The 27,570-nt window shown below is 33.6% G+C and overlaps 1 protein-coding gene across 3 annotated transcripts in view; it reads left to right on the top strand.

The window, feature by feature from the left end:
- The window catches only part of LOC114331564 (dystroglycan 1), a 1,301,763-nt gene that overhangs the window by 1,195,512 nt on the left and 78,681 nt on the right, over window positions 1–27,570 (top strand). For all 3 annotated transcript variants that reach the window (XR_007696271.1, XM_050643062.1, XM_050643063.1), the window contains one exon: window positions 16,193–16,513. Coding sequence is in view for 2 of the 3 variants with exons in the window: in XM_050643062.1 (XP_050499019.1) it covers window positions 16,193–16,513 (321 nt within the window). In the remaining variant the exon portion in view is untranslated. The remainder of the gene's footprint in view (window positions 1–16,192; window positions 16,514–27,570) is intronic.

Below are 27,570 nucleotides of genomic sequence, written 5' to 3'. Positions count from 1 at the left end.
ATGTGGACAGTGGATAGACGGTAGCGAAGGAATTCGTTTAGAAGTACTGATTTAATTTATGTACAAACATTAGTTGGAGAGGATTGTTTATTGTGTAGTCGTGAAAACATAATTTTGCAGTATGAAATGGACCAATGAAAAGATACTTCAATTAATCGAGTTATATAGAAATGAAGAATGCCTATGAAACCCGAAATCGAAGCTATATAAAATAATAAACAGAAAAACTGATGCTTGATTTAACATTTCTATAGGAATTGATGTCTCTGAACTAAAAAAATGAATTAGCTTCTGGCATCATTTAGACGAGAAAGACAAAAGAGGGTTCGAGTTCGAAGTGGCTTGCTTTTAAAAGCCTAATGTTTTTATTGGATAAATTTCAACCCAGAAAGACTAAGCTAATCAAATTAATTAAAAGCAAATTTATTTTGATACACCAATTTTACAATTTATTATTTGAACATAATGTAGTCATAATACCAAGAGCAAGCAACTTTTTCGAGGAAGAATTTTAAGAAAGCTGGTTCTTTAATATATGTATTATTCTCTATGCTCCCTCAAGCTACTCAAGCAGCCTATAATACCTGTTACCTGGCTGCTGGTACAGATTGCGTTCATTAGTTCGAAGCACATTACAGGTACCTACCTAAATATATTGAATTCAAAATTATTTTAAGAAGATAATTTTTTTTGTCATTACTTTTGTCATTATTAGAAATATGAATATACATATTTTGTCAATAATTTATATGCTAAAAAGTGTTACGTTTGACCTGTGCTCTCGTGCGGAATGGAAGCATGGACGGTAAAGACCAGTTCCATTAACAAATTTGAAGTGTTTGAAATGTGGTCCCTACGACGAATGCTTAGAATATCATGAACGGACAGAGTCAGAAATGATTAAGTACTAAAAAGAGCGGGTTTACAGGATAGGGAACTTTTAAATTATGTTAAAAGTTAGAAGACTGCATACTTGGGGCACATATTACGAGGGGAACGATACACTTTTCAGCAACTGATACTCGACGGAAAGATGGGTCTGGGGAAAAGATGTCAAGGCTGCGTAATCGCCACCGCCAGTGGACAAGAATCCACGGCTATGAAATGCTTTGCAATGCTGCTAAAAACAGTAATATTTTATAAACAAGACAATGTACGGTAGACGCCTACGAAGAAATGTACGGCATCTTAAGAAGAACAAGAAATATGAATTTATAATTGTATAATTTAGTCGATAAACTTTAGTCGATAATGCCAGATTTAAATAAAATAATTATAGAATAGAGACAGGACAAAATGAAATTATTGAAGTCGTATCAAAATTTATACTTATATTTTTGAATATGACATATTTTTTCCTTACAGAACACACATTGCAGAACTCGAAACACGACAATAAACTTAAACACAATGTGTGACTGGCCCATCTTAAAACATCTGCGGGCAATATGCACTCCCGATCATCAACGAATGCGAACATTTGCTTCAATGTAAATGGCCCCACTTTGTAGCGAACGAATGACCAAGCGAACACCTACGAATTCGTTCCTTCGTTCGTTCGTTCGTGTTCGCTTTGATTTAAATGCGCCTCTAGTTGTTCACCATTTCCGGATGTATTGGCGTTTTACTGACAGCCATCACCTTTATCTTTGCGGTGTTCAACTTGAGTCCGTATCCATCTTACGTTGTGGTAATCCTATTAATCAGATGTTAAAATTGAATAATAGCGTTGATTGATGTATTACGAATTACCCTCCCCTACCTCAATCAACGATAATATTGATGATAATATTCGACGCCGAACTCGGGTTTTTTTCAAAAATCTCGTGGGTCGACACTCATCTCATATTCATGGATTTCAAAGCCGCGTACGACTAAATTATTAGATACTATAAACGAATTTTAAATACCGCTTCGTCTTCTTCACTTAACTGAACTTATACTCACAGGAGAAGCTAGCATGGTCAGAATCCAGAACGATCTTTCAAGACCCTTCCATCACGAGGTGATGGGACATCGTGTCTCTTATTTAAACTTGCTCTAAAAAGGGTAATTAGAGATTCTCAGATTAACGTAACTGACTCTCTCTCTCTCTCTTGTCAAATCTGTACAAGTTGTCGAATATGCAGATCACGTGGACATCCACAGAGTCTCTGTTCACGTTAAGGGCATCTGCAGAGAGAATAGAACTAAATATAAATGCCTAAAAGATCAAATATTATGTCTTGTATTGTATTTGCGATCAAACAACCAGGCACCTAAAAGAATAATAATTGACTATTTTTAGAACTTCACCTAGACTCGATGTTGACTGAAGATAACAACATGAGTGAAGAAATTAAAAGAAGAATATTGCTGGTCAATAAGTGTTACTATAGCTTGAAAAGACAGATGGTCTCAAAACTACCCAAAAAAATAAAAGTGACCATCTTTAAAATACTAATAAAACTAGTGCTAACATATGGAGCAGATACGTCACTTCACACAAGGCCCAAGAACTGTTCAGACGTTTCGAACAAAAAATCCTAAGAAGAATGTATGGAGGAATAGGAGAGCAAGGTTTGTGGTGCAGGCGTTCAAGGACAAGGAAGATCGAGACTTAGTTAACCAGACAATCTAGAGGCCGATTTAAAATCTATTGAAGTTAGAATATGAAGAAGGGTTGCCAGAGACAGGGGTGAATGGAGGATTGTTCTGAAGAAGGTTTTAGCTCATAACGGCCTGTGATGCCACTGATGATGATGATGACGATAACAGTAATAGTTTACGTTTTTAAGTCGAATATCTTTAAAGAAATACATATACCTAAATAAAACATTCTTATCATATTATTCTTTTTAGAATATTGATAATTAATCTGCATTCATTTACTGTTAGAACCTTTATAAACTATTTTAACTGGAAATGTTAATCATACTTTCTGTTACCAGGTTACAACATGCAATACGTGAAATGTGGTGGTAAATTTGTATAACAAACACCTTGATGATTCATGTTCAGAATTTTTCTAATGCTATCTACTATGACACAGTATCTACATATTTCTATTGCTCCATTACTAATTTCAAGTATGTAGTATAGGTACTTTGGATCCTAAGGTCAAATATTCGTGATCATTTTTAGCGATTGTTTTGCTAGTATAAAAGCTAAAATTCTAACAGTATTCGCTACTTCCATAACAATCCCAAAATTTGTAACCGAATCGAATAATATTTCCACACATAAATTGCTTCAATGAGTTATCTCCGTGCTATTTCACAATCATTTGAATTTTTATTTTTATCTATTATTCAATAGTTATTTATGATATAAGTGTTAAAAGTACACGTTTAAGGCACGCATGTGAAAGTTTGCAGAATGAGCGAAGCGAATTCTGCAATTCACATGAGTGCCTTAAAAATGTACTTTTTAACACGCATATCATACAATATTTTTTCTACAAACGTAATTACAGGACAGTATCTACAAAAACTTTTACTTGAAGTTGACTGACATTCCATTTTTATATTTTTTTGACATTACATCAAAATTTCCTATACGGTCAATACGAACTGCAGTGCCTTAAAAATATTTTGTGCCTTAAAGTAGCATTTTTAACGCTCGTATGGAGTGCTAAAAATTGCATTTTTAACGCGGTGCGGTTGTAGAAAAAATAATATTCGTTAAAATATAATTACTGAGCAATAATTTCTCCTAAATATGATAAAATATAAAACTTTTTATGCAAATCACAATAAACAAATAATGTAAAATTTAAAAAAAGACGAATTGTGCACAAATCCACATTGTATTAGAAAATACATATTACATTCTTTTCACGTAGTGGGACTCGTAACTTATTAGTCTTGCTATATTTATTAATTTTTACTTTAGGCTTTTGAAGCTATAAACCTAAAATATTCCGAAAATATACTGTTTGGCTGGTCCTGTAATATGCGAACAAATGTTCGGACAGAAAATAGTGATGTATCGTACAAATAGTGATGTATCGTACCTGAGATGTGTACTACACCACCCTCTACAAAAATATAATAATTATAGTACTTATTTCACGCGTTCAACTTTTCCAATCATGTAGGCATCGAAATCGAAATTTTTATTATCTAAAGTAGATGGCAACTACTCTGTTCTTTGTATTTTATCGCAATGTGTCGTTTATAATTTGTTTATGTTTAAAGTTCCCCAAAATTCACAACAGGTTTGAATTTGCCGCCATTTGTGTAGTACATTTCCTGGATGTGTAATCATCTCTCGTTTCGGTGATCTTAGCTCCTCAGATGGTGTGATTTAACACCATTAGATTTCTTTTTATGTGGCTGTTTGAAGTAAAATGTCTCTACTATAAAGCAAAACAGTCATGGACAATTTCGACAAGAGTGCGTATGTGTCAGCAAAGCCGTGCAGGCCATTTGCCTGATAACCCTACATAACTCTATCCGATCTACTTTATAATTTAACAGAAAACTCTGGAATTTTGCATAATCACGCCGTAAATTGATATACATCAATCTAAAATTAAATGGGATTATACGTGTGTCCAAGAGAGAAACAAATTCGGAATCACTACTTCATAAATCTTTAAGGAAGATGCTTATGGATAATATCGTGGGTATAATTTGGCAGTCGTACAAAAGTATATAGTTCTTCTAATCCGCTTAGATCACGCTGGGTAAGCTCTTTTCAATAGCCGCTAGACTAATAGTATTTATGAATAACAGTTTTATTGATTTCAAAAATGTGATTTCGATAAACTTTAATTACAATTTACGCCGTTATTGGTTAAAATTCAGAGTTGGCGCAATGAGATGAAATAATTGTAATTTTGATACCAATCTATCCATATACATTTTATTTCATTTGAGTGATATTATATTTTCCATAAAATGTGTGCGGTATCCTTTTGGGACACCCATTATAAATTATACAGATACAAATTACTGCAATTAGCAAAAATACTCTTCTACAATAATTATACAACGCTCACTCTCTATTTTTTTTATTATACCCTTCTTATTTGTCTTTAATTTTGTATGTAATTAACTAATGTACGAATATTGCCAGAACAAGATTAGTATAAATATTTTATGACGGTTCCAGCATTTCGGGTTGAGAGACATGTACGGTCGCCCTTGAACCCTTTTATCTTCATTTTAGGCGGTGTCTATAAAATTTTAATGGCAATATTGCGAATACATAATAATATGTGTGATCGTAAATATTTTATAAAATTTTAATTTATAGGGTCAAACCTGTGGGAATCATAAATTTTGAGTGTTATTTTCAAATTCAGTTTTACGAGGACAGGTTTGAAAATTATTTGTAAAAAGTAAACCTAAAAATATTTTAGAACAGTACCTATCATTATTGTTGGTCTGCTTCTGCCGTCTCCTAGTCGGAGATTGGAAATCACCATTACTTTACTCTATCTGCGGCTACTCCGAAGTTATTGAACAGCATTTAGACCAATCCCTTAAGTTGTTCAACCATGACACTCTTCTCTTCCTCTACTCCTTCCTTCTCTTATCTTTCTCTGTATTATCAATCTTAGTATTTCATATCGCTGTCCCCTCATTACTTGTCCCAGGTATTGTAACTTTCTTACTTTTATAAAAATTTATACCATTTTTATTCGGTTGCAATGCCAAGCCAAAACTGTCTTAATTTTTACTTATAGTATGATATAATTGATCCAAATAATGCCAGAACCCAGACACCAAATTGTTCTATATGGTCCACATAATGTTCATAAAAAAGTCACACCATTTTGAGCGTCGGGTTGGGGGGGGGGGAGAAATCGGTAAATTCGTAGTTTTTTAGGTTTTTCGTCAATATTTCTAAAACTATGCGATTTAACATGAACAATCCTCTACACAAAAATGTTCTACATTAAATTTGCAATAAAAAAGGTCCTATGCATAATCCTTCTAACATGAACGGTTCCAAAGTTACGGAGGTAGTATAGTATAATTGGTCCAAAAAAGGCCTAACCCAGACATCTAAAGTAAAAGTTTTCCTCCAACGCCAAATTGTTCTATATGGTCCACCTATTGTTCAGTAAAAAGTTACACCATTTTGAGCGTCCGGTTTGGGGGGGAGATGGGGGAGAAGTCGGTAAATTAGTAGTTTTTTTACGTTCTTCGTTAATATTTCTAAAACTATGCTTTAGCGTAAACATGGTCTTTACAGAAATGTTCTACATAAAATTTAAAACAAAAAAGGTAATATACATAATTGTTATAAAATCAACGGTTCCAGAGTAACGGAGGGTGAAAAGTGGAAGTATTCGATACTTTTTATATTATCTGGGCAATTGATGATGATTTTGGGTGCTGAGGTTGACGTTTCTTCAAGGGCTTATCACTAACATATCATCGGCCACTGGAATAGCAAATTTTATTTACAAAACACAATCCTGTTAAAGAAAATTTCTATAAATTGCCCAAAGAATATAAAAAGTATCGAAAACCTCCACTTTTTACCCTCCGTAACTCTGGAACCGTTGATTTTATAACAATTATGTATAGGACCTTTTTTGTTTTAAATTTCACGTAGAACATTTTTGTATAGAACGCTGTTTACGCCAAAGCATAGTTTTAGAAATATTGACGAAAAACGTAAAAAAACTACTAATTTACCGACTTTTCCCCCATCTCCCCCCCAAACCGGACTCTCAAAATGGTGTAACTTTTTACTGAACAATATGTGGACCATATAGAACAATTTGGTGTTGAAGGAAAACTTTTACTTTGGATGTCTGGGTTAGGCCTTTTTTTGGACGAATTATACTATACTACCTCCGTAACTTTTGAACCGTTCATTTTAGAAGGATTATGCATAGGACCTTTTTTATTTCAAATTTAATGTAGAGCATGTTTGTATAGAAGGTTGTTAATGCTAAACCGCGTAGTTTTAGAAATATTGACGAAAAACGTAAAAAACTACGAATTTACCGATTTCTCCCCCTCTCCCCCCCAAACCCAACGCTCAAAATGGTGTGACTTTCTTCTGAACATTATGTGGACCATATAGAACAATTTGGTGTTGGAGGATAACTTTCACTTTGGATGTCTGGGTTTGGGTCTAGTTATACCATACTATTAGGTTAGAGAGCGCAACCAGCACTCTTATCGACGATTTCACCTCTTATTAGATGCTCTTCAGAGAATGCATAGGCTGCTATCTCTACTCGAGGTAAAAATTTTCGACATTTATTAGTCCCCACATTGCAACTGACGTGAAGGTAGTAGGTGCGTAGCGGCATCTGCTAAATGAAAGTCTACGCACCTGCAAAAATTTTACACTAATGACATTTATCAAATTTTGACACTATTGGAATTTTCATAGCTTAATTAAGTTATATGGACGATTTTTTGTGTTTTCTGCGTTATCCCTTTAATTTTTATATTTTTAGTCTGCTTTAATATAAAAAGCACTTGTTTTCAGAACTCTTTAGATACGTATTAATATAATATAATATTTATGGATTACCGTCGAGGGCCACATGATCAACCAAAAAAGAAGATGTATTTGGTGGTTTTTCTAGTGACTTTCTTGGGTGTGAATCTGTCTTTTTACTTTACTCCTCCTGGTTAAGAAACAAACCATAGATATAAATTAAGTTATTAATAAAAAATATTACTTTTAGTTCCTAAATTTTATTCACACTGCATACATTTAAATTCACGTCAACAGCTGAATATAAAAAGCAATAGACATAATCGCCCAGACACGCCACGATGGCAAACTCTCGCTAACTTGAAAACGTACAACGTAGCCTTTCAATTTCCTTTTAGGAAATTTCACAGTTCCATGTTCCGTGCTAGCCGCAAATAGGAAGCATCAATAGTTTCCAACAGTAATGGTGGCAATAACCGTTTTCCAACACTGGATTTGATATGTTCTCTGCAAAACCACCACTTCAGAAGTGTATAAATTCTGACATATAAGACAGGCGAAAGAAAAATAAATGTATTATTCAAGTTACGGAGAATGTTTAAAATTTGGCATAAAAATTACATTTCTCTTGTGGGAAAGATGTGTATATGCAGATCTGACGGGATGTGGTATAGCTTCAACTACTTACTTTTTATAGTTCGGTCGAAGTGGTTTTTCTTTTATATTTTGTTACGTTCTTTTACATGTTTCGGAACAATATCCAGATTATATTTTTTAATTTTGAACGCAAAACATAAAAGTTGTATCTAGTATTATTAATCGTAATTCCAGTTTTAATTCCGGTCAAGTTGGATGACACTTTCCACTGAAGCCAAAGATCTGAATATTCCAGTCAAATGTCATGTATATTCTACTCTACGGATGTGAAACCTGGAAAGTGACAAAAACCCCTACAGACAAACTGCAGGTCTTGTTAATAAATGTCTACGGAGAAAATCGTATTGTCTGCCCTAACATCATCAGAAACGAAGATCTACTACACCTGACCGAGCAAAACAGGGTAGAAATAGAAGTCCAGAAAAAATCAGAAGGTCACACACTCTGAAACAATAGTTCCAGTAATCAAAGAGTGCCCTAGAGTGGCATCCCCAAGGAAAAAGAAGAAGGGGTCGCCGCGTATCGGTAGAACCCGATGGCGCGTTTTCACTAATGCTCTCTGCTCCACTTTGAAGTATAAGAACCTTACAGGATATATGATTTTAGTTTACTAATCGGTAAACATTATCAGTTTATCTACAAATGAGTATTATAACAAACATCGTAACAAACATTGTAACAAACCTCCATGGAGAAATATAAATGGAAAAGATATGCAGCTAGACAAGGTACCTATAAGGGTGTTTTATTAATAATTATTCATATAGTAACTGGAGAAACCTTAGCACAAAATACGAAGATTTAACCTAAAACACTTAAATAAAATGTGGTTCCTTACTGAGTTACAGGGTGTTTTATCTAAAAATTTAAAAACTATTTTTGCTTAGCATTTTAAAACAATTTGACGTATCCTTTTCATACTTGGCAGGAAGTATAGGTACTGCACAAACTACTAAATTATGTTAAACAAACGTTTCTGGCTATTACCAGAGGCGTACGACGGGGGAAAGTGAATGGTTGACCCTTTCAAAATTCTACGCCACTGGCGAAATTGCTATTTTAGTTCAATTTTTGGATTCTCCAATACTTTCTATGAAAATAATATACTCTTCATTCGGTACGATAAAGTCACTAGTTTTCGAGATCTTTGAAGTTAAAAATGAAACGACACGGTTATTTTGATTAATGTACTTTGTCGCTTCATTTTTAATTTCAAATATCTCGAAAACTAATTTTATCGTTACGAATGAAGAGTACATTATTTACATAAAAAGTATGTCAAAATCAAAAATTAAACTAAAATAGCAATTTCGTCAGTGGCGTAAAATTTGGGAAGGGTCAACCAGCCACTATCCCCTATCGAGCGCCTCTGGTAGTAGCTAGAAACGTTTATTTATCTTAATTTAGTAGAGTGTACAGTACCTACACTTTCTGCCAAGTATGATAGGGATACGCCAAATAGTTTTAAAGTACTGGGTGAAAATAATTTTTAAATTTTAATCGTATGACATATCATAAATTAATCACAATAACTGTGCCGTTTTATATTTAACTTCAAATATCTTGAAAACTAATGACTTTATCGTTACCAATGAAGAGTATATTATTTGTGTAGAAAGTATTGGAGAATCTAAAAATGGCACTAAAATAGTAATTTCTTCAGTGGTGTAGAATTTGAGAAGGGTCAACCATTCGCCATCCCCTGTCGTACGCCTCTGGTAGTAGCTAGAAACGTTTGTTTATCATAATTTAGTAGGGTATCTAGTAGTCACACTTTCTACCAAGTATGAAAAGGATACGTGGAATAGTTTTAAATTGCTGAGCAAAAATAGTTTTTAAATTTTTAGGTAAAACACCATGTAACTCAGTAAGGAACCACATTTTATTTAAGTGTTTTAGGTTAAATCTTAAATATTCGTATTTTGTGCTAAGGTTTCTCCAGTTACTATATGGACAATTATTAATGAAACACCCTGTATAGGGTGAGGCAGATAAAAGGCCTATTAGAAATATCTCGAGAAATAAAGGCAACTGAATTATGAACATGGGAATAAAGGGGTTTTCAAGACTGATCTATACAGGGTGAGGCAGATAAAGGGCCTATTAGAAATATCTCGAGAACTAAACCTAAGAGAATAATAAAAATTTGAATACAAGGGTTTTGAGGTATGAACTATTTAATGAAAATATTTTTGTCTCTTTGCTACTTCCGGTTATACCGGAAGTTGATTGTAACTTCGTTTTTTTAAATGGGACACCCTGTATATTTTTACATTTTTGATTCTCCTAGATTTCTTCTTTCTTAAAATATAAGGTTTTGTAATATTATACAGGGTAGGTTAAAAGATAATTACGTTTTCTTATTAATTTCATAGCAACACTCACACCCTGTAGGATTGTAGTAGTTTGACATAATAAACTCTATTAGTGTTCAGATGATTTTTAATATAGTCTACTATTGTTAAGAGTTATTAATATAGTTAAATTTTTCATTTTAGTATACAGGGTTGGTCGAAACTCGGAATGAGTATTTTCTGAGTTTTCTTAAATGGAATACCCTATATTTTAGTATTGTAATGAAATTTTATTTTATGTTACTTTTTAATTTCTTAAGCAGTCCCTATATCTAACTGCTTTAGTATGTGAGTTATTGGTGATTCAAGCCAAGCATTAATTGCAACACAAAATAGGCGAAATTGTATTAGGTTGGCCGTTAAAATATTCAATCATAAATAATTTTTTGAAAATAAATACATATTAATCTAGACTGATACTTAAAATTGCCAATAATGGTTAAGCTATCAAAATACCATCGAAGTTAAGATTTTTGGTGCGATTAACAATTAAGCACAAATTAAAGCAGTTAGGTATAGGGAATGCTTAAGAAGTAAAAAAGTACCATGAAATATCACTTCATTACAATACTAAAATATAGGGTGTTCCATTTAAGAAAACTCAGAAAATACTCATTCCGAGTTTCGACCCACCCTGTATACTAAAATTAAAAATTTAGCTACACTAATAATCGTTAACAATATTAGACTATATTTAAAATCATTTGAACATAAATAAAGTTTATTATGTCAAACTACTACAATCCTACAGGGTGTGAATATTGCTACGAAATTAATAAGAAAACGTAATTATCTTTTAACCTACTGAGTATGATGTTACAAAACCTTATATTTTAAGAAAGAAGAAATCGAAAAGAATCCAAAAATGTAAAAATATATAGAGTGTCCCATTAAAAAAAACGAAGTTATAAGCAACTTCCGGTATAACCGGAAGTACCAAATAGATGAAAATATTTTCATTAAATAGATCACTCTTCAAAACCCCCCTATTCCAATTTTTCATAATTCAGTTGCCTTTAGTTCTCGAGATATTTCTAATAGGCCCTTTATCTGCCTCACCCTATATAATGAAAATATTTTCACCTATTTGGTACTTCCGGTTTTACCGGAAGTTGTTTATAATTTCGTTTTTTTTTAATGAGACACCCTATATATTTTCACATATTTGGATTCTCCTTGATTTCTTCTTTCTTAAAATATGAGGTTTTGTAGTATTATACAGGGTAGTTTTAATTACGTTTTTTTTTATTAATTTCGTAGCAACTTTCACACCCTGTAGAATTGTAGTAGTTTGGCATCAAAAACTCTATTTATCTTCAAATGATTTTTAATATAGTCTAATATTGTTAAAAATTATTTTTATAGCTAATTTTTTTCATTTTAGTATACAGGATTGGTCGAAACTCGGAATGAGTATTTTCTGAGTTTTCTTAAATGGAACACCCTATATTTTAGTATTGTAATGAAACGATATTTTATGGTACTTTTTTACTTTTTACGCATTCCCTATAACTAACTGCTTTAATTTGTGCTTAATTGATAATCGCACCAACAAACAATCTTAACTACGTGGGTATTTTGATAGCTCAATCATTATTGGCAATTTTAAGTATCAGTCTAGATTAATATGTATTAATTTCCGAAAAATTATTTGTAATTGAATATTTTTACGACCAACTTAATAAAAGTTCACGTATTTTGTGTTGAAATTAATGTTTGGCTTGAAACACCAATAACTCACAAATTAAAGCAGCTAGATATAGGGAATGCTTAAAAAATTAAAAAGTACCATAAAATAACATTGTATTACAATACTAAAATACAGGGTGTTCCATTTAAGAAAATTCAGAAAATACTCATTCCGAGTTTCGACCAACCCTGTAAACTAAAATAAAAAATTTAACTATACCGATAATTCTTAATAATAGTAGACTATATTAAAAAGCATTTGAACATCTTCTTCTTCTTCACGTGCCATCTCCGCGACGGAGGTTGGCAATCATCATGGCTATTCTGATCTTAGATGCTGCTGCTCTAAACAGTTCGGTTGATGTGCATCCGTACCATTCCCTCAAGTTACGCAACCACGAAATTCGTCTCCTTCCTACACTTCTCTTGCCCTGGATTTTCCCCTGTATAATCAACTGAAGTATGTTGTATCTCTCATTACGCATAACATGCCCCAGGTACTGCAGCTTTCGTGTCTTGATGGTTTCCAATATTTTCAGTCTTTTGTTGACTCTACTCATGACTTCCAACTTTTTAGTAGTCGATGCGTTAAGAGTCCATGCTTCTATCCCGTAAAGCAGAGTCGAAAAAATGTAACACCTTGCCAGCCTAACTCTCAGTCTAATTTCAGTTCTCTTGCACAAAGGTTTTTTCTTTCTCACATACCGAACATAAATAGAGTTTATTATGTCAAACTCCTACAATTCTACAGGGTGTGAATGTTGCTACGAAATTAATGAAAACGTAATTAACTTTAAACTACGCTGTATAATACTACAAAATCATACTTTAAGAAAGAAGAAATCAAGGAGAATCCAAAAATGTGAAAATATACAGGGTGTCCCATTAAAAAAACGAAGTTACAAGCAACTTCCGGTATTATCGGAAGTAGCAAGTAGATGAAAATATTTTCATTAAAAATAGATCACCCTTCAAAATCCCTTCATTCAAATTTTCACGATTCAGTTGCCTTTAGTTCTATCTGCCTTATCCTGTATACCTAAATAAAGTGTATGTAGTTGTAAAATAAACCATTGAAACTTTAAGATATAAAACATTCAGTTTATATCTTAAATCGTAAGGCCATCGGTACATAATTCGCAAATATTTTACGGCTATCCCTACTCTTTCTGTCTTTACACGGCAAATTACGTGTAGTAAAATTCACACTGGTATGGATATGTAAACATTAATAGAATGTCATTCTACTTGAAAATGGCATCATTAACTTAAAGAGATGAATGTTTTTTGAATGTTCTTGGATAACTGTTATTTGTATAATTGCAAATTATTAATTCAGTTAATAAATGTGATAATTTTTTCACTGACTATGTATTCAGTGATTGTAATAATTTATATGTACAATAAAAACTAATACTTAATCGAGAAAAGAGGACAAGTTTTAAAGTGAATTTTTAATAATATATTGTTACCATGGAACGCTTACAATTTTGAACATCTTTAACAACAAAATACTTGGATCACAGAATATATTATCCTGATGCATTCTCTGCTTGGATCTTCCACAAATAATACACAATAAATAACTTTTTATTATGGGATCGGTACTCACCGGAGGGACCGCAGACGTTCGGATACAATTAGCGTCTCTTTGCAAAGGCAATGACGTCGACTTTGCAAAGTAACAAGACACTTACTCAACACACACACTACACATTACACCTGAGATAGTGATAAGTTATACAATTACGTGGCTAAAGGTTCTAGTTCTAAACCAAGGCCAGAATCAGAGAAAAAAAAACTTTTTATTATGGTAGGGGAGCCCAAGCGGGGATTTTTGCAGTCACTGGAGCGCGTCAGATTAGCATATGGTGAGAAACCTGGTACTCTGCAGATGCACCTCTACTATATATTGGCTCTTAACACAGGGGAGTTCGTTAAGGGGGGCCCGAAAAAAAATCTACCCTTAAAAAAACTCGAAATTGTCAGATTAAGATAAGGTAGGTTAAGTACATGCAAATGAGTGTATATTTCAAAAATCTGACGATTTGAGCCGGGCGTAAGGAAATGGGTGAGTCCCAAAGTTTCACAAGAAAAAAGCGAATATTTCGCGAAATGAATGGCAGATCGAAAAACTAAAAAATGTATGCTCAATATTTTTTAAAAATCTATCCAACGATACCAAACACGACTTCTCACGGAGAGGGGTGGGGGGTAAATTGAATATTTTAAATATGAATCCCGCGATATTTCGCGAAATGAACATCAGATCGAAAAACTGTAAAATACACTTATTCAATATTTTTGAAAAATATGTAAGCACCATGAATACGAAAGGCACCAAACACGACCCCCCATGGATGTGGGGTGGGGGGTTACTTTAAAATCTTAAATAGGAACCCTCATTTTTTATTGCAGATTTGGATTCCTTACGTAAAAATAAGTAACTTTTATTCGAAACATTTTTTCGAATTATGGATAGATGTCGCAATAATCGGAAAAAACGATTGTTGGAAATGGAAAATTAAATTAAAAAATGGCAAGCGCCCACTAAAATGGAAAACTTTACTTAACTTTTTTTGGTTTTAGGACCTACTCTTTACAACCCAATAGGTCCCCAAAGCGCTCGAGTGACTGCACATTTAGCATACTTTGCTCCCCTACTATTAAGTTCACGTCTTAAATCAATTATTTATCAAATACACTATCTATCAATATAGTTTAATCAACAACTCAAAATATTCCCGATGCCATGTCAAATATTTAAAATTGTTACTGATTGTCACTGTGTGACTGACAATATGCTGACAGTATTCTATTCGACTGAGTGCGTTGCAAGACAAAGGTAGATTTGGAAAATATTACCACGGACATTGTGTTCATTTTTTTCGAATCCTGAAAAAACCAATAAATATTTTTGAAAAATTTAAACGCAGAATGAAAGACTAAATTATTACCGAGGGCCGAAAGTCCCTTATGGTAGGGGAGCCCAAGCGGGGATTTTTGCAGTTACTCGAGCGCGTCAGATTAGCATATGGGAGAAACCTGGTACCCTTCAGATGTACCTCTACCATATATTGGCTCTTAACACAGGGGAGTTCGTTAAGGGGGGCCCGAAAAAAAAAATCTATCCTTAAAAATACTCCAAATTGTCAGATTAAGATAAGGTAAGTTAAGTACATGCAAAAGAGTGTATATTTCAAAAATCTGACGATTTGAGCCGGGCGTAAGGAAATGGGTGAGTCCCAAAGTTTCATAAGATAAAAGCGAATAGTTCGCGAAATAAATGACAGATCAAAAAACTAAAAAATATGTGCTCAATATATTTTAAAAATGTATCGAATAATACCAAATACGACTTTCCACGGAGAGGGGTGGGGGGTAAATTTATTATTTTAAATACGAATCCCGCGATGTTTCGCGAAATGAACATCAGATCGAAAAACTGTAACATGCACTTATTTGATACTTTTAAAAAATCTATCGAATGGCACCAAGCACTACCCCCCAAGGAGGTGGGGTGGGGGGTCACTTTAAGATCTTAAATAGAAGCCTTCATTTTTTATTGCAGATTTGGATTCCTTACGTAAAAATAAGTAACTTTTATTCGAAACATTTTTTCGAATTATGGATAGATGGCGTTATAATCGGAAAAAACGATTATTGGAAATGGAAAATTAAATTAAAAAATGGCAAGCGCCCACTAAAATGGAAAATTTTACTTAACTTTTTTTGGTTTTAGGACCTACTCTTCACAACGCAATAGGTCCCCATAACGCTCGAGTAACTGCGCATTTAGCATACTTTGCTCCCCTACCATTAGAATAAATAAAAAGTTTATTTTGAATGACATATTTGAAATTAAAAATCACCCCTGTAACTTATTAAAATAAAAGAAGTTCTCAGGAACTTTCGGCCCTCGCTAATAACGTAATCTTTCATTCTGTGTTTAAATTTTTCAAAAATGCTTACTAGTTTTCTCAGGATTCGAAAAAAATAAATCCCCATTTGAATAGCATTACAGCTGCAAATACGTACCCATCCCCTTAAATTTATACCTATTTAATTACATATTTTTGTTGTTAATTTTTTTTTAGGTGAAACGACACACAGGAAAAGGTTTACCATCGTGGCTTCTATTCGATAAAAAAGGAGGTGTATTCTGGGGCGTACCTCTGAACCAAGATGTCGGAGTCCTCCATCTTACAATAAAGGCTATTGGAGATAAAGCTAACTCCGAAGAGATAACAATCAAAGTTGTAGAAACAACTGAAGAAGCCGCAGGAGTAGAAAAATGTAAACCGAACGAGGAGAATACGGTTTTAACGTTACTGCTAGACAAAAATATCAGAGCTATCAAGCCAAAGCAAAGAGTGATCGCTATTAACAATATTGCCCAGTTTTTCGGATTGCCGCATGTAAGTAACTTAGTTTATCTTATTGGATTATAATTGTGTATTGAGTTGTGTAAGAAATATTCTTCTTCTTTAAGTGCCGTCTCCCAATCGGAGGTTGGATATCATCATCACCATCTTTACTCTATCTACCGCTGCTCTGAAGAGTTCTATACATAGAACTGCATTTAAACCAGTCCCTTATAGTCGGAGAGATAGAAGCGGATTTTGTGCGTGATAAGTAATATGGAAAAACTATAAAGGGATATGTTGCACTAGTTGTGTACATTACTTTCCCCAACGGCCGGAAACCAGAGTGGGGGCCGAGGGTAGATATAAGGGGTCAAAGTCGCGGTTTTTATTATTTTTTTTGTGACGCTCTTGATAGAGATAGTTCACCAAAATTTGGGAATAAGTAGGTCATGACGTAACTAATTAAAATCTCCAGGGGCGGAACGCTGCGTGGCCGACAAAGGGGTGGAGACAGGGGTGAATATAAAAATTATAAGGGGTTTTTGTGACGTTCCTGATCGAGATAGTGCACCAAAATTTGGGAATAAGTGAATCATGACATAACTAAGTAAAATCCCCAGAGCCGGAAACCAGAGTGGGGGACGAGGGTAGTTGTAAGGGGCAAAGGGGTGGTAGGCAGGGGTGAATATAAAAATAATAGCGGGTTTTTTGCCGTTCATGATGGAGATAGTGCATCAAAATTTGGGAATAAGTAAATCATGACATTACCAAGTAAAATCTCCAGGTGCGGAACGCTGCGTGGGGGAAAAATGTTGTGATGCGTCACAAAAAAACAATACAAACTGCGACTTCGACCTCTTAAAACTACCCTCATCCCCAACTCTGATTTCCGCCCCTGGAGATTTTGCTTAGTTACGTCATGATCTACTTACTCAAAAATTTTGGTTCACTATCTCGAATGTGAACGTCACAAAAAATCCCTTATAATTTTTATATTCACCCCTGTCCCCACCCCTTTGTCGGCCACGCAACGTTCCGCCCCTGGAGATGTTACTTAGTTACACCATGACCTACTTATTACCAAATTTTGGTGCACTATCTCGATCATGAGGGTCACAAAAAAAATAAAAACCGCGACTTTGACCCCTTATATCTACCCTCCTCCCCCACTCTGGTTTCCGCCTCTGAAGATTTTACTTAGTTATGTCATGGGCTACTTATTCCCAAATTTTGGTGCACTATCCCCATCACGAACGTTGCAAAAAACCCCTTATATGTTTTATATTCACTCCTGCCCCACCCCTTTGTCGGCCACGCAGCGTTCCACCCCTGAAGATTTTACTTAGTTACATCATGACCTACTTATTCCCAAATTTTGGTGCACTATCTCGATCATGAGCGTCACAAAAAAAAATAGAAACCGGGACTTTGACCCCTTATAACTACCCTCGTCCCCCACTCTGGTTACCGGCTCTGGGGATTTAACTTAGTTATGTCATGGTCTACTTATTCCCAAATTTTGGTGCACTATCTAGATCAGGAACGTCACAAAAGACCCAATTATAATTTTTATATTCATCCCTTCCCCCACCCCTTTGTCGGCCACGCAGGTTTCCTCCCCTGGAGATTTTAATTAGTTACGTCATGACCTACTTATTCCCAAATTTTGGTGCACTATCTATATCAAGAGCGTCACAAAAAAAATAATAAAAACCCCGACTTTGACCCCTTATAGCTACCCTCGGCGCCCACTCTGGTTTCCGGCCGTTGGGGAAAGTAATGTACACAACTAGTTTAACATATCCCCATATAGTTTTTCCATATTACTTATCACGCACAAAATCCGCTCACAGCTCTTAGACTATTAATTCTTTAACCATGACACTCTCCTTCTTCCTATACTCCCTCCTCCTCTTATATTTCCCTCTATGATCAGTCTTAGTAGTTCATATCGCTGTCCCCTCATTACGCGTTCCAGATATTGTAACTTTCTTATTTTTATTGTGTTTATAATTTAGTATTCTATGTCCATTTCTCGTAATACTTCCGTGTTAGTTTTTCTCTGTGTCCATGCTTTTCTAAGCATCGTTCTGTAACACCACATTTCAAATGACTGTAGCTTATTTATGTGTTGCTTTAATGTCCAGCTTTCAAGTCCATATTGCCGTATCGAGAAAAAGGAGCATCTCAAAACTCTTACTCTCAGTTCTAAGCTAAGGTCTTTGTTGCAGAGAATTGTTTTTATTTTTACAAATGCATTTATTGCTATTTCTTTCCTAGCCCTTATTTCTGTTGTTTGATCATTATTGTCTGAAATCCAGGTTCCTAATAAGTATTTGTATTTATCAACCCTTTCTATCGATACATTTCCCAAATGTATGTTTGTTTGTATATTTGTTTTCTTTGTTATTATCATGTATTTGGTATTTTTTATATTCATTTTTAGTCCATGTTCTTCACAGAAACTGTTTGATTTGTTTAGCAATAATTGGAGTTGTTCAGCCGAGCTTGCCTTAACTACGGTATCATCTGCATATCTTATGTTGTTAATAGATCTTTCGTTAATTATTATTCCTTCACTTTGAGATAGTAGTGCTTCTTCAAAAATGGCTTCACTATATACATTAAATAGCAAAGGAGACATAATACATCCATGCCTAACTCCTCTCTTGATTTCAATTTCTGGACTGGGTTCATTATCTATTACAATTTCTGCTCTTTGATTCCAGTAAAGGTTTGTTATTATTGGTCCCTTTTGTCTATTTTTTTGTCTTTGAAATTTTTACTAATTTTTCATGTCTCACTTTTTCAAATACTTTTTCAAAATCAACGTAACAAACCCTTTCTTTCCTAGCCCTTATTTCTGTTGTTTGATCATTATTGTCTGAAATTCAGATTCCTAATAAGTATTTGTATTTATCAACCCTTTCTATCGATACATTTCCCAAATGTATGTTTGTTTGTATATTTGTTTTCTTTGTTATTATCATGTATTTGGTATTTTTTATATTCATTTTTAGTCCATGTTCTTCACAGAAACTGTTTGATTTGTTTAGCAATAATTGGAGTTGTTCAGCCGAGCTTGCCTTAACTACGGTATCATCTGCATATCTTATGTTGTTAATAGATCTTTCGTTAATTATTATTCCTTCACTTTGAGATAGTAGTGCTTCTTCAAAAATGGCTTCACTATATACATTAAATAGCAAAGGAGACATAATACATCCATGCCTAACTCCTCTCTTGATTTCAATTTCTGGACTGGGTTCATTATCTATTACAATTTCTGCTCTTTGATTCCAGTAAAGATTTGTTATTATTCGTCCCTTTTGTCTATTTTTTTGTCTTTGAAATTTTTACTAATTTTTCATGTCTCACTTTTTCAAATACTTTTTCAAAATCAACGTAACAAACATGCACATATACATTCATATCCATGCATCTTTGAGCTAACACATTAAAAGCAAATACTGCCTCTCTGGTTCCTAATCTTTCTAAACTCAAACTGACTATCATCTATTCCTTCTTCCAGTTTTTTTTATTTATACGACCATTACATGTATTATATTCAAAAATAATTTGAGAATGTGACTTATTAATGGTATTGTTCAGCATTCACTGCAAGAAATATTATAACATCAGAAAAGATTGCACTTTGATGGGGGGAAAATGATAGATTCAGAATAATTATAATAAATAATAGGAGGATATGATAATTATTCTATATAACGACAAATCTTAATTTAAACTAAAATGTCTTTATAGTATGGTATAGTTAGACCCAAACCCAGACATCCAAAGTGAAAGTTATCCTCCAACACCAAATTGTTCTATATGGTCCACATAATGTTCAGAAAAAAGTCACGCCATTTTGAGCGTCGGGTTTGGGGGGAGAAGGGCGAGAAATCTGCAAATTCGTAGTTTTTTACATTTTTCGTCAATATTTCTAAAACTAAGCGGATTAGCATGAACAACCTTCTACACAAAATTGTTCTACATTAAATTTGAAATAAAAAAGGCACTATGCATAACCCGTCTAAAATGAACGGTTCCAAAGTTACTAGTGATGTTGATTATAATTACTTTCGAGTATTCGTTACAAATCGTTACTTTTGTATAAAATAATAATTTACAGTATTCGTTACTTTGATTACTATGATTACTTTTGTTACTTTTGTATTTGAGTACCGGTAATCATATCGAAAATCGTATTTCTCAGTAGGTAGGTATTTTGTATAGGTATTCCTATATAACAACGACCTTCACCGATCTGTTTAAGGGATAAAAATGATTTGATTACTATGATTACTTTTGTATTTATGTACCGGTAATCATATCGAGAATCGCATTTCTCAGTAGGTAGGTCTGTACAGGTATTCCGATATAACAACGACCTTCACCAATCTGTTTAAGAGATAAAAATGATTTGATTACTATGATTACTTTTGTATTTTAGTAGAGGTAATCATATCGAGAATCGTATTTCTCAGTAGGTACGTATTTTGTATAGGTATTCCGATATAATAACGACCTTCACCAAGTACGAAGTAATCAGAGTAATCAAAGTAATCAAAGTAGATACAATAGGCGTTACTCGCTCTGATACGATTGGTACGAAATAATCAAAGTAATAAAAGTAATCAAAGTAGATGCAATAGTCGTTACTCGCTCTGATACGATTGACACGAAGTAACGAAGTAATCAGAGTAATCAAAGTAGAAACAATAGTCGCTACTCTCTCTAACACGATTGGTACGAAATAACGAAGTAATCAGAGTAATTAAAGTAACGATTTGCCTCTATGTATACTAATCGTTACTTTCGGTATTCGTAAGTAACGAGTACTTTGTAACGAATAGTTACTTTTTCAACATCACTAAAAGTTACGGAGGTAGTATAGTATAATTGTTCCAAAAAAAGGCCTAACCCAGACATCCAAAGTAAAAGTTTTCCTTCATCACCAAATTGTTCTATATGGTCCACATATTGTTCAGTAAAAAGTTACACCATTTTGAGCGTCCGGTTTGGGGGGGAGATGGGGGAGTAGTCGGTAAATTAGTAGTTTTTTAAGTTTTTCGTCAATATTTCTAAAACTATGCTTTAGCGTAAGGAATGTTCTATAGAAAAATATTCTACATAAAATTTAAAACAAAAAAGGTTGTATACATAATTGTTATAAAATCAACGGTTCCAGAGTTACGGAGGGTGAAAAGTGGAGGTTTTCGATACTTTTTATATTTACCGATTTCTCTCCCCTTTCCCCCACAAACCCGACGCTCAAAATGGTGTGACTTTTTTCTGAACATTATGTGGACTATATAGAACAATTTGGTGTTGGAGGATAACTTTCACTTTGGATGTCTGGGTTTTTGGTATAGTTATATCACAAATATTGCCCAAAAAATATAAAAAGTATCGAAAACTTCGACTTTCACCCTCTGTAACTCTGGAACCGTTGATTTTATAACAATTATGTATATAACATATTTTGTTTTAAATTTCATGTAGAACATTTTTGTATATAACATCGTTTACGCTAGAGCATAGTTTTAGAAATATTGACGAAAAACGTAAAAAAACTACTAATTTACCGGCTTCTCTCCCATCTCCCTCCCAAACCGGACGCTCAAAATGGTCTAACTTTTTACTGAACAATATGTGGACCATATAGAACATTTTGGTGTTGGAGGAAAACTTTTACTTTGGATGTTTTGGTTAGGCCTTTTTTTGGACCAGTTATACTATACTACCTCCGTAACTTTGGAACCATTCATTTTAGAAAGATTATGCATAGAGCCTTTTTTATTTAAAATTTAATGTAGAACAATTTTGTATAGAAGGTTGTTCATGCTAAACCGCATAGTTTTAGAAATATTGGCGAAAAACTTAAAAAACTACGAATTTACCGATTTCTCCCCCCTCTCCCCCCCCCCCCAAACCCGACGCTCAAAATGATGTGACTTTTTTCTGGACATTGTGTGGACCATATAGAACAATTTGGTGTTAAAGGATAACTTTCACTTTGGATGTCTGGGTTATGCCATCTTTTGGATCAACTATACTATACTATTAATAAATAATCATTTCGTTGTGAACCGAAACAAGAGCCAGAGCCGTCTTACTGTTAGTTCAGAGAGCGCTAAAAGCACTCTAACTAGGTGGGGTCTCTACCCTTATTGGGCACTCTACCCTTATTGGGGTCTCTTCAGAGAGCGCATATTTGATTCTCTCTGAACAACTAAAATTCAGGTCGCCAGTCTCGGTCCACAAACGAAAGATCATGATAACATGGATGACGTGGCGGCATCTGCTAAATACGGACGAAAGTTTTACTTCTAATATTAACAATATTGAAAATAAAACTTCATTAGAACTAATCTTTTGGTTACACCATTAGTGGCTTCTAAATTTGCAAGCCAACGAATTGCCGGATCTAAGATGGCCGAGGGAGATTTATCAGCTTGCATCTCACTTCCCGCCTGTCCAGCATGGTAAAATTCCAGCAAAGATTAGTTCCCAATACTCAGATTAGGAGTACAACTAATAAAAATAATAAATAATCATTTATCTCTAGAAAAATGTATTTGGATTTTTAACAATAACTCGGCTTACATTTAAGTTTTTTGCATTCACTCTCACATCATTTTGTAGGGAATTTCATAAGCTATAAGACCATGAGGGTTGCAATGTTTCTAGACCCTTTTGTTCAGAGAATTTTAATGTTAAAGGGCTAAAAAGACGCTCCCTTTGCATTGAAATTAATACTTCAAAAGCTTATATCTCGCTTAATTAAGTTACGTGAGTTATAAAAAACAACCAAATTTTCAGTAAAAAAAATCTAAATTTTTGGTTACACTTTTTTTTCCATAAATTCAATAGTTTTTGAGTTATTTCGAAAAAATAACGTATTTTTTGAAAATCGAAAAAAAGGAAATTTACTTAAAACAAGTTTTTCCAAAATATAATTGTTCTAAATAATTCACTTTGTGTTGTCGGAACATAATTAAAGTTAATTTTACATGGGCTACGATTAGTATTAATCTTGCCGCACATGACATACATTTTACCGTCATTTTTTCTTGTATGGATTCGAGGTATTTGACTAATTTTCGTCATAACTTGCTTAATTTTCATGCTAGAGGCTTTTATCAAAACTTATTTGAAGGTCTAAAAAGTACATATGTACTTTAAAACTGTCATAATGTTGTTCTGAAGTTATTTCCTTGTGGCATTTTTATAATTACGTATTTTTTATGGGAAATAAGCCACAATTTTACTAAAAAATGAATTTATTAACGTTTCGAAGCCCAAATCGGGTTTCGTTGTCAAAATACAAAATACTATTAAAATAAAACAAACATGTTGCTAAGTAAAAAAAAAATTCTTCTAATAATTTATTTAATCTGACTTATTTATATTGGCAATTCAGACGTATATTATACATTTTAAAGTGATATCGCCAATATTTATGAGTTGCGTTCCTGGGACGACTTTACTAAGAGATAGTTCATTCGATTACATGAAATCAATCCCAACTCAAGAATATCCGTCGCAAAAAAATCATAGCATGTGATCTGTCTTTAAAAAGACAACCAAATGCAACGATGACAGTAAAATTCTTGCGTTAGATATTTATTATATATTAAATATATATATATATATATATATATATATATATATATATATATATATATAAGCTGCCACCAGAGTGGCGAAATTTTTGGAGACGTTCAGAGAAACTTCCGTGATTTAATTTGTAGTACCAGCTCGACTGACTGATGAGAGGGAGACCTTGAAATATCGATATATCAGTCTATTGGTACCAGTTAAATCGAGGAAGTTTTGACGAATTTGTGCTCCAATGCCATGTATTATGGCGTTTTAATTCATAAAAGCAATAGCAAGCTTTGCTAGAAGCTTTATTCTTTTTGCATATATATATATATATATATATATATATATATATATGTATATTAGATAATTCTTAATATTAATATTATTTATAATTTAAACATATTAAAGTCAGAATTTGGTATTAGTTTTTTGAAGGTAGATTAAATGTAAGACCAAATACTTACGATGTCGGGATAGTATCACGAGGTTTTTTCCTGGTTTTTCCTCGTGATTTACTATGGAATCTCTAACGCAAGAATTTTACTGTCATCGTTGCATTTGGTTGTCTTTTTAAAGACAGATCACATGCTATGATTTTTTTGCGACGGATATTCTTGAGTTGGGATTGATTTCATGTAATCGAATGAACTATCTTTTAGTAAAGTCGTCCCAGGAACGCAACTCATAAATATTGGCGATATCATTTTAAAGTCTTCTACTTTAAAATGTATAATATACGTCTGAATTGCCAATATAAATTGTTTTATTTTAATAGTATTTTGTATTTTGACAACGAAACCCGATTTGGGCTTCGAAACGTTAATAAATTCATTTTTTAGTAAAATTGTGGCTTATTTCCCATAAAAAATACGTAATTAAAACTGTCAATTGACATTTTCTACGGAAAATTAATCATTTTCCGTTATTTGACTTCAAATCTTTGCATAAATTTACGAAAAACAAAAAATTCGTTTTTAATGACTTATAAGTTGCTTAATATTATCTATAAAAAATGGAATTAAAACTGACTGGTTTTGTTGTTTTTTTTTTATAATCTTTAATTTTAATAAGGATGCTTTTTTCCAGAAAATGCGTAATTTTTGAGTTATTCGCGAAGAACTATTGAAACACGTATTTTTTTGGAATCTTCAATCGCGAATAACTCAGAAATTATTAAGTTATTTAAAAAATTTTAGTCTACATTTTCTTCATAACATTCAATTCTCTATAAATTCCCGTTATCATTTTGAAATTTTAAATTTCCACCCCCGGGAAAGGGTGGCATTTACCCCCGGGGTGGAAGCATACATTGGCACCAAGTCAGGTTTGTTATTTGCATCATTTTTGAGCTATTGTCAAAATTTCAAACAAATCCACGAAGGCCTTTAGAATTGCGAGGTGAATTGCTTGAATAAAAATGTACTATACTGGTATGGCCTTTATATCTCTCACTAGATTTTCCTATCCGAAGAAAGACTATAACTCGTTGTTGTGTCTGCGCTTCTATTCGTTTCTCCCGCTGTCTCAGCAGTTGCTATAATATCACTTGAAGAATTTACGTTCCCACACCAGCAATTTATTTACTTCTATTTTCCGTTCATTTTTCGCTCCCATACGACTGCTGGTCGTATTATGGTGTTATATTTGTGGATCTTTGCACCTCGCTTGAGAAGTTTTGACTTCTCTTCTTTGCATTGCAAAAAAGGATCTGTTTCCTGCCATTATTCGCGTTTCAAGTTCTCGTCAGTAAGTAAGTAAGTAAGGTATGCTTTATTGTCATAAAATTTTACCAATTTGTGGACAAATAAAAAAATACAATAAAAAACAAAAAATAATAAAAAACTACAAACAAAACAAAAACAGAAACAGACACCAAGTAAATGGCGTGAGTTATACTACTTAATATAATTTTACAGTTATTAAGTACACATTAAAAAATTAAAAATTTTGCAAACAATATGTATACAACGTCAGAGCAAAAAGAAGGCGAACAAGGAAAAGGGAAAGTAAATCAAAAGTTTTATGCCGCTGCAAATATGTACAAAAGTACTCGAAAGTAATAATCCTGCAAGTCAATTTGCTGAATTCAAATCGTTTATAAAAAAGTCATTCACTGTATAAAAAGCTCTCCCTAGCAAATAAGCTTTCAAGGCCTTGCGAAAAGCGGGAAATGCTGTAATAGATTTGATGTTAGATGGCAGGTGATTGTGCATTTTTCTCGAATTGTATAGTATAGAGCACTTAACCAGCTCAGATCGTGGGGTTGGCAGATAAAGATTATGCTCCACGTTTCTAAAGGGATAGTTGTGAGCGGGTCTCTCTGGACCTTCTGATGCATGTTTGCGGATTAAACAAACGGATTCAAAAACAAACAAAGAAGGAAGAGTTAATATTTTAAATTTTTTAAAAAATTCTTGGCAATGAACTCTGCTATTGAGTCTCAGGGAGTAACGAAGAGCTCTCTTTTGTAGTTTAAAAATACGCTCAAATTGAGTCGCACAACACGTACCCCAGAATGGAAGGGCGTACCGAAGATGAGACTCAAAAAGGGCATAATAAACGGTCCTAGATGTTGACAAATTCATTTCCGTAGCAACTGATCTTAGCGCAAAACAAGCAGAACCTAATTTTTTGTGTAAGGCATCAATGTGCAAGTTCCATTTTAGAGACTTATCCACAATAAGCCCTAAGAACTTCACCGATTCAACTACCTCTAGACTATTGTTATTAAGTACTAAAGGTTGCATCATACTGTTGTAAGGTAGGACTTTGGTTTTAGATACGTTAAATAACAGGAGATTCGAATCGCACCACGATTTAATGGTGACTAGGTCTGTAGCTATGGTATTGCGAAGATCCATAATATCCGTGTTACTCCAAGTAATACTAGTATCATCTGCAAAGAGACATATTTTACCTTTAATGTTCAGACTAGAGATATCATTTATGTATATCAGAAACAATATAGGGCCTAGAACTGAACCCTGAGGTACCCCACATTCTAATGGCATGCAAGAAGACGTCTTCGTGTCAACCCTTACAAACTGACTTCTTTTATTAAGATATGATTTAAGCCATTTAAGAGCCTTTCCCCTAAATCCATAGTGCTGTAATTTGTCAGTCAAGATGTTATGGTTTACACAATCGAATGCTTTAAAGAAATCACAGAAAATTGTTGCTGTAGAGTGATGGTTGTTTAGACTGGAGTAAACATGATCGAAAAGGAAGAACATAGCATCATTCGTGCATTTGTCACTCAGGAATCCAAATTGATGTGGAGTAAGCAATTTGTATTTCAACAGAAAAGATAAGATTCTTTTTTTTTACCAGACTTTCAATTATCTTCGACAAAGTGGGCAGGAGTGCAATAGGGCGATAATTAGAAGCAAGATCTTTATCGCCTCCTTTGTGTATAGGAATAATTATCGCTGTCTTAAGGCAGCTTGGAAAAACTCCAGTTTCGAATGACCTGTTTATTAAGGTAGTAAGATGGT

The sequence above is a fragment of the Diabrotica virgifera genome, chromosome 2, assembly GCF_917563875.1.
Source record: "Diabrotica virgifera virgifera chromosome 2, PGI_DIABVI_V3a".
Taxonomy (NCBI): Eukaryota; Metazoa; Arthropoda; class Insecta; order Coleoptera; family Chrysomelidae; genus Diabrotica; species Diabrotica virgifera.
The sequence above is the reverse complement of the archived record's forward strand: the minus strand, read 5'-3'. Positions and strand labels throughout refer to the sequence as shown.